This window comes from Myotis davidii, unplaced genomic scaffold (genome assembly GCF_000327345.1).
Source record: "Myotis davidii unplaced genomic scaffold, ASM32734v1 scaffold11, whole genome shotgun sequence".
NCBI lineage: Eukaryota > Metazoa > Chordata > Mammalia > Chiroptera > Vespertilionidae > Myotis > Myotis davidii.
The window spans coordinates 2,885,983-2,895,110 of NW_006285791.1; the positions used below are offsets into that span (position 1 = coordinate 2,885,983).

General features: G+C 41.0%; 1 protein-coding gene across 1 annotated transcript in view; it reads left to right on the top strand.

Moving 5' to 3' along the window:
- Positions 1-909: 909 nt before the first annotated feature.
- SERPINB12 (serpin peptidase inhibitor, clade B (ovalbumin), member 12) overlaps positions 910-9,128 on the top strand; it is a 12,818-nt gene continuing 4,599 nt past the window's right edge. Inside the window, exons 1-5 of the mRNA XM_006756822.2 lie at positions 910-1,084; positions 3,827-3,961; positions 4,591-4,731; positions 6,022-6,139; positions 6,361-6,371. Of these exons, the coding sequence (XP_006756885.1) occupies positions 917-1,084; positions 3,827-3,961; positions 4,591-4,731; positions 6,022-6,139; positions 6,361-6,371 (573 nt within the window). The 5' untranslated portion in view covers positions 910-916. The remainder of the gene's footprint in view (positions 1,085-3,826; positions 3,962-4,590; positions 4,732-6,021; positions 6,140-6,360; positions 6,372-9,128) is intronic.

Consider the following 9,128-nt stretch of genomic DNA (forward strand, 5'->3'; position numbering starts at 1 on the left):
TTCAAGTCCTATAGGTTTCATATGGAATGAGTCAAAATGAGGTGAGAATGTTAACAAAGGACATGACTCATGACAATTTTTTGTGTATATATTCTACCATAGAGAATTCAGGGACAGTCCAGACAAATGTCTTAAGCAGAACCAAGAGAAGGAGGTGATTGAAGCTTTCTTGGTTACTAACTTGACCATGGGGACATGGTAGCCTTTGACTTGATTTTACCTGAATAAAGGAAGTTCCACCATGAAGTAGGTAGAATTTTGCCCTCCAAAAGATGTGTTTAAGTCCCAATCCCCAGTAATGGTGAATGTGATCTTATTTGGAAATAGGGTCTTTGCAGATGTGGTCAACTTAAGATGAGGTCAAACTACTGGGTTAGGGTGGGCCTTAATCCAATGACTTATAGGAAAAGGGATATTTGGGTACACACACAGAAGACAGAAGGAAAGACATATGTGAAGATAGAGGCAGAGATGATGGCTCTTACAAACCAAGGCATGCCAAGGATTGCTGGCCACCACCAGCAGCCTGGGAAAGGCATGAAGCAGATTTTCTCCGAGAGCCTCCTGAATGAACCAATCCTGCCAACACCTTGGTTATGGACATCTGGCCTCCAGAACTGAGGGAGAGTAAGTTCCTGTTGGTTAAGCCACCTCGTTTGTGGTATTTTGTTATGGCCGCCTTAGCAAAAGAATCCACATCACTGAATAAAAATAGACCTCTATCTGTATTATTATCAATACTGACATCAACATCTATAGATCAGATGATGGTGACTTTATCTTCCAGGTTTTAATAGCTTACTAAATAACTGTATATGATTATAGCTTGAGTATTTAAAATGAGAACTGTCTACCTATTTTTCTCTGATCATCAATTTCTCTTATTTGTTTGATTTAGGCTGTCATCAGTTTCAAGATGGATTCTCTTATTGCAGCAAACTCCAAATTTAGCTTTGATCTTTTTCAAGAGATAAGCAAAAATGATGGTGCTAAGAACATCTTCTTCTGTCCTCTGAGCCTCTCAGCTGCCCTTGGCATGGTCCGTCTGGGGGCCAGAAATGACAGTGCACAGCAGATAGACCGGGTACGGTTGCAGTAACTCTGGGTCCACTCTCAAAGCCAGACCCTAATCCCATTTTGGCAAGCCAAGCTGCTCACTGTACCCCGGACTTCCTCAGAGTCTTCATCTATATCCTTGCCTTGCTTCCTCTTCAATCCCACCATTCTTGGAGGCTCAATGAATCTTCAGTCTCCTTTATGGTATCTCTACAACCTTTCCAGTCTGACAGCTTTCTTGATTCATGCCTGTTGCTCTTTCTCTCTATAATTATTGATACCAATATTGCTAGTAATTTTTAATGTGTATGTGTTTTCTCTTTCATACATTTTATTAAGTAAATATTTAGTAGGCACCAGTTTCATGTCCAGTGGCTAAAGATGCCAGAGTCATTGACTCTCTTTCTCACTTCACATCAAATTTGTCAGAAAAGACAGCTTTTCTTTTGAAATCTACCCAGAACCAGGTACCTCCCACCACCTCCCTGAGGTCTCTTCTAACCTGAATACAATTTCCTCAGGAATTTCCTGCTTCCACTGACAGTATTCTCCACCCAGCTCCCAGAAAGGTCTTTTGAACACCTAAGTCAGACCCGATTTCTTATCTGCTTAAACCCCCCCTTTTAATTTCACTAATGATAGAAACCAGAGTCCTTACAATAGCTCATGAAGGTCTGGGGATCTGAATTCCAGGTAACTGGTGATACCATTTTTCCCCATTCCCCCTTTTTCTCTCTCCAGCCATGCTGGCCTCCTGACTTCTTGGAAAGCCCAATCCTCTGCTGCCTTAGGGCCTGATGCATTCCCTTTGCTTGCCACAGATAACTGATCTAGAACTTTCTCCTTCAGGACTTTGAGCAGTGTTTACCTACCTTGACCTTTCAATCTACCATTGCATCCTGGCCCCAGTCCCTAAAGATTCCCTCTTATGGCTTTGCCACCCCTGTATTGCAGTTTTTTCATTTTCTAACATACTGCATACAGTAATTACTCACTACATGTATTGCTTTAAATATATATTGATTTCAGAGAGGAAAAGAAAAGGAGAAAGAGATAGAAACATCAATGATGAGAGAGAACATTGATTGGCTGCTTCCTGCATGCCCCTATTGGGGATCGAGCCAGCAACCCAGGCATGTGTCTTTGACTGAATCTCTAACCCGGGATCCTTCAGTCTGCAGGCTGAGGCTCTATCCACTGAGCCAAGCTTGCTAGGGATTTATTGCTTTTTGAATGTCCTACCCACTAAAATATAATGTCCTAGAGGGCAGACATCTTTGTCCTAGGACAATGCGTGGCTTATGGTAGCCACCCAATACTGATATGTAGAATGAATGAATGAAAGTGGCAAGAACAACTCCTCTGGTTGCTGCCCCGCCTTCTCACCCCGAGGACCCATGACCAGCGACCTGCTACCGACCAATCTGCCCGGCACTTTCGTGCACCATGTCTGGTTCCTCCAGCGTCACCGCTATGGAGAAAGTGGTTCAACAGCTCTGGCTGGAGGCCGGGCTCAACTGCGTGAAGGTTTCCCAGGCAGCGGCAGATTGGAAACAATTCTGTCTGCAGAATTGCAGCCTCTGCTGACTGAAGTATCTTCAAGTACCAATCCCTTCAGACCCCAGAAAGTTTCTTTTTGTAGTAAAATGAAATTTGAAAGTGTTCTAAACCACTTTTCTTGAACCGCTGAATATTCAAAGAGAGCTAAATCTGAAGCCTGTACAAAAAGCGTATCCTATAACATGTGCCACTATACAAACTTCTGCTTTTCTCAGTCCTTAACACCTACCTCTCTGAATTTTCCAGAATTTCTATTTCACAAGAATGATTATTCTATATACACTGGCAGCAGTATACAAATAAAATATTTAGTATAAAAAGTAAAAAAAAAGAACAACTCCCCAAATAAATTATAGGATCCTGAGGTTGGTCTTATACTTCCCTGGATCTGAACCCGACTGCTGTCCCTAATACAGAGGAGTGAATTCTTGGATTAAGGCAGAATGCATTTAGGGTCATTCTACTTTATTCATTGACTTTGATTTCGTATTATTTCTTCAGTAAAACTTAGCTTTAGAGTGTGGTTGGCATCATCCAGGCCAGGTTTCAGGTGTTTTTTCTCCAGACACTTGGGTGTCACCTGCTAGCAAACCTGGCCTCCTAACTTCCTGTGATGCTCTGGGCAACATGTCTTCTCCTGTCCTAGCTCACTTGATTGATTTGAAACTGTAGATCAGCACCTTCTAACATATATAGAATTTGAGCCAGATATGTAATTTAAAAATCTTTAGTATCATACTAAAAAAGTAAAAGGAAATAGGTGAGACTAATTTTAATAATACATTTTATTTAACTCAATACATCCAAAATATTATCATATAAACATGTAAACAATTAAAAATTTAAACGAGATCTTTTACCTTCTTTTTTTTCATACTAAGTCTTCAAAATCTGGTGTGTATTTTCAAAGTTAATTCAGACTGGTCAATAGCCACAGGTGACAGTCTCAGGAATACCTGATCCTCTTTTAATTTAGTCATGTTCATTCCTACATGTCCTAAAGGGGTGTGGGTAGCATTCAGTGGACCTCCTCTCCATCCCACCTCACATCCCAAATCAAAAGAAATGTCCACATTTCTTTAAACTTTTGTTGATTGTTTTGTTGGACTATGTAATCATTGTCATAGTCACAAGATTGAAATGTTTCTGAAGCTCTTCAGACTTTGAGCTGTTCCTATTGTCTGAAAGGCCCCATGCCATCATCACGCAGGTACTCCATTTCGATGAACTTTCCCAGGAGAAAACCAAAGCACTGGATCCCTGTCTGAAATACAAAGAGCAGAAGGTGCTGGCTGACAGCCCTCTGGAAGGGCAGAAAGGAGTGACCAAGCCTTCAACCCCACAGGTGAGCCACCCATAAATTCCTGCTCCTCGTCTTCACAAACCATTCATGCTGGCTGTCCTGTGGTGCTGATGGTTGCTTATCCCCACACATTATATCCTGGCCATCACCCACAGCTCCAATAACAGCAATAACCGCATATGACCCGCATAAACAATTCCTATCGTTTATGTGTCTTATACAGAGTTGGCTGTAAGCCACTTTCCTAAAGAGTAGAATCTAGTATCTTCTATTCAAAGCCATTCTACTCACCTACTTTTACAGACCACAGCTCCCCAGGATGGAGCCTGGTTGAGGATGAAGGGCAGTAAGGGGAGGAGGGATTAGCTGTGGGGTTTTTACTCTTCCCCTCCCCCTTTTGCCTGTTTTGTTTCCAGCTGAAATCTGTACTGACACACACAATTTTTATTGGCTGTCCCATAACCAGGAGCAAAAATTACATATCCCTCCACCTTAAAAAGCTTAAGAGGAATGTGCAGAGAAGATTGTCTCCAGATGTAGTCTTCACGGATGATTTTCCACTGCGACCTCTCTGCTCTCCTCCTTCCTCTCTTCTCATCTTGCTCACCGACATGGTAACAAAGCCAATTTGCTTTGAACTGGCTAAGACCACATTTTGTTTCTTTTGTTAGGTGGAGTCTTCAAAGGATGAGAATGAACTTCTCAGTTGCTACTTTGGGCAGCTTCTCTCCAAACTAGATAGGATCAAATCTGATTACACCCTGAGTATTGCTAACAGGCTTTATGGAGAGCAGGAATTTCCAATCTGTCAGGTGAGTTGGGCAAGAACGGTGTTTAGAGCTATCATGGAGCATACTATCTACAAATCACCTGCCATCTGGAACACAGACCTCGATGACAGGTTGTGCACTGTGGTCTGGTGGGATGTCCAGGACCCACCTCCTCTCTCATGGCTTCTGTGGCCCTCCTCCCAGTTCTCAACTTGAGCAGTTTACGAGGCTTCTTGTGGGTGGGCTAGAGTGGGTGGAAAGAGGGTCACAGGTCTAATAGCCTTCAGAACACGTGTGAGTTTGATAATGCTGTTTTCTCTTTCCCAATCAAGGTGCCTGGTAGCTGCACTTGGTAGCTCCTCTTCCTATTGTCCCTCCTACCCCTGCCTTCTAAGGCACTTCCCTAAAATCACCTTTGGTGCCACCACCAAGCCCTCTCCTCCCTTGAACCCCCTGCCCCTAGAAATTGTATTCACTGAAGGAGCAGAGCAGGGTAGCAGAAGGAGACTGTATTTGGAGTCAAAAGGCACCTGTCTTTCTCTGTGGCTACACTGCTTTGTCCCTAGAACAAGTTTCATCTGAATCTGGACTTCAGCTTCCTCTGTCACCACTAGAAGGAGCCATATACACGGCACTAAACAAGAGGGGAGTGACCAATGGCAAATGTGCCACACAGCCTAGGGCTGGCCTAGAAAGGGAGAGGCAGCCTACTGGGACCAAAATAAGTAGTTTTCTCACAATGGAAATTAGATTCTACATGCTATTTTATTGAAAATCTGGCTTTATTGAGATATAAATTCATATATTATACCGATACTAATAAAAATGTACAAATTGATGATTTTGGTATATTACGTTATTAATTAAAAAATTGTATATCTATAACAAAAATGTCCACTTTAATAATTTTAAATATACAATTCAATAGCATTAATTATATTCACAATGTTGCATAATCATCACCCTATTCTAAAACTTTTTTATCATTTCAAACGGAAACTCACTCAGCAGTTTTAATTTTTTGAAATAGAAGCATTTTACAGCTAAGTTGCTCAAGATGCTTGATATTTATCTTGTGATGTTTCCACAAATGGAATGTCCAAATACAAGGCTATCTGGTAGGAGAGCCTTGTGCCATTATAACTGGGGACTGCCCCATAACCAAGCATTCTAGGTTTGAAACTGTCACTGCAGCAGCTGAAATGTCTGGCTTATTAGGACTGGGGGCAGACAGAGACAGACACGCATCCAGTTTGAGTGACGAGGCACATGACTGCTTCAGTCCTAACTATTAGCATACTGATATGATTTCCATTTGTTCTAATTCAATAGGAGTACTTAGATGGTGTGATTCAATTTTATCACACAACGATCGAAAGTGTTGACTTCCGGAAAGACACTGAAAAGTCCAGACAAAAGATTAACTTCTGGGTTGAATCTCAATCCCAAGGTAAGAAAAACCAAACATGTTGTAGCTGGTATTCCTTCCCATTTAGAGGTGAACAGCTCAGGCCAGCTTTTCACATTGCTCATCTGTTCGGGACCAGATGCTTACAGGTGTGGACTGGGCCCAAAGCTTCTTTTGAGCGCGTCAAACAGTTAAAATGCGTAGGTGCTATAGTAACTGTCTCTTCTCTACTCCATCATAAAGGCGATGTGCTTTTCTTTCAGCCAAGCACAGGGTCAGCAGGACGTTAACTCTTTCCATTTCTTTTAAAGGGTCAGTAAAAGTATTGTGAAGAGAATCTAGTTATTCATAAGGACATGGAAATAATAAAATCCTTCTTCTTATCAATTTTTCACTAGAAATATGTGTTCCGAGTGAAGGGGGATTTTCAGATAGTGATGAGTGGTGAACATTTGAGTTCAACATGATGGCATTATTTTTTAATATGAAACTCCCTTTCCAACTTCATCCAGTTCCCAGCAAAATGGAAGTCTCTGAAAGGACTGTATAAACATGGAGCTCTCAAAGCAGCCCCCCACCCCATCATATTTAAATACAATCGGCCTCCCTGCCTTGCTTGCTGGAAGCCCAATCATCAAACACACTTGCCTGGCTACCAATCCTCAGCCATGACCCCCCTGAGCATTGATCTCCATCTACTCTCTACTCTTTATTGTCCTCCTTCTAATGTTTTCTTCAATGTAAGCCATTTCTACGGCTATTCCAAAAAACATATAAATGGTACTACTTGGGAATAGTATCAAGTCCTTGTGTATTGCCCATCTCTTACACCTGTGCTTAACTTGGCAGGATACAGGGTTCTTCACTGCTGTGATGTTTGCATTAAAGCAAAACAGAAACTGCACAAAACTGGGCCTGATTGCAGCTCAATTGCTCAAAGGACTTTGGTGTTGATGACCTTCCTGGTTCTCAGTAGCCACATCTGTAAAATGATGGAGTAGGAATGAGAAGATGTCTTACCGCCATAAAATTTCATAATTTGTATTTTCTTTAGTAAATGGAACCCACAATTTCACACTCTAAATAGTTTCTCCTCATAGGTTCTATAATGCTATAAATACTTTCATTATAATTTAGTGTTTTCTTTGATACTGTTGATCACTCTCATTTTTTGAACCACACCAGTGTTTTCAGCACTAAATGTTCATTTGCCTATAGAATCAAAACTCATCTTCCCTCTAAAATATCCACTGATATTGGAGTTTGTCTGTCATATTAGAAATATTTGGGACCCCATTTCTTGAACTTACAATACCTAACTTACAACAAAATAATTTAGCATATTTAAAAACTATTCTTTAATTGAGCTGTAGGGAGTTTCAAACCTGCAATAGCTATTTTAGTGTGTTATATTTACTTATTATTAATATACAAAGTAACATTGCCTTAATAAGAACCCTCCCAAGTGTAGAAGTTTTTCAGAATTGATTTACACGATGAACTAAGAACAAAAGAAAGCTAGAGAAGGTTTAAGACAGGGAGTGTGTCTTTAATTTTTTTAATGTTTTTATTTATTTTAGAGAGAGGAAGGAAGAGGGAGAGAGAAACATCGATGAGAGAGAGAAACATCAATTGATTATCTCCTGCATGCCCCATACTGGGGATTGAGCCCAAAACCTGGGCGTGTGCCCTGACTGGGAATCGAACTGGTGGACCTCTCCAAGAATGGGAGGACGTTCAACCACCTGAGCCATACCAGGCAGGGCAGGGAATGTATCTTTTAAAAGAGATCTCTGATTATAGGCTGGAGAACAGTTTAGAAGTAGACAAGAGTGGAGATGGTGAGAGGTGGATGGATTTGAGAGATATTAAGATATAGACCAGAAGGATTTTACCCAATACTTGGATAGATGATGGATTGTTTAATGAGCGTCAGAGTCATCAGGAATGACCCATAATACTAACATGAAATCTTAATTTCTCAAAATGAAAAGCAGAGTCTATGAGCCCAAATAAAGAAATCACCTTTCTGACATGCCATTCATGTCACCTTATAATACATGTAAAATATTTTAATTTACTTTTTCAAGTAAAGATTTTCCTACCTGGGAATATGCCCTATCCGCTCCCTATCTCCAGTCTTCCTCACATTGGCTTAGGGCTGGGGTGCTCCTGCCTGGCCTTTCCTTGGGGGGAATAACCTAACTCCAAAATTATTTGTCTTCACTTCTTTCACATGCCACAAAAAATTTCCCATACCTTTAAGGTTCCACTTAATTGCCAAGAGGAAAAACTTTAGATTAAGGCATGAATGTCTAGTTTCTCTTTAGTTACTTAACTCTCTCAGAGTATTTGAAATATCTATGGTGACAAAATAATGTATTATTATGAAATTTAAGTGGAAATCTTCTCAAGGTGCTCAGGCCTAGGCATGCATTCCAGTAATGGTACTGTTGATTTGCTATTTTGAGGTAGGAAAGGTTGTGCACTAAAAATGAACTATTGCCTGATAGCATGGGATTTTCCTGTCTGTCTTAGGGCTGTGCTGTTGTGGAAGGAGGCCCAGCACTGAACCAAGAATGGGAAGGTCCAGGGACTCATCTCAGTCAGCTTCCCTGCTGTTTGGCTGTGTGGCCTCAGTCTTCATGAGATATAGTTTATTGTACTATAGAGAAAGGATAACAATATCTACTTCTCATGGCTGATGTAGGATGGAATGAGGGAGGGCATGTGAAAATCTCTGTAAGATAGGTTTTATATCATTGTTGCGTACATTTATGTGCATTTTTGTTTATGCATAAGCATATGCATGCTGCTGTGATGGGTGCTTGAGACAGGAAGTTTATACAAGAGCTTGTTTTCTTAAGGATGTGATAATATAATCAGGCAGCAGTATCTCTACTCTGAAGGAGAAATCATGGCATAAGATGTCTGATGCCAAGTTTCCACCACAGTGATTGAGAGAACCAGAAAACTGCCCTTAGTTACAGGGCTCTGAATTAGATGCTCCTCCCACCACTCCCAACCTTAC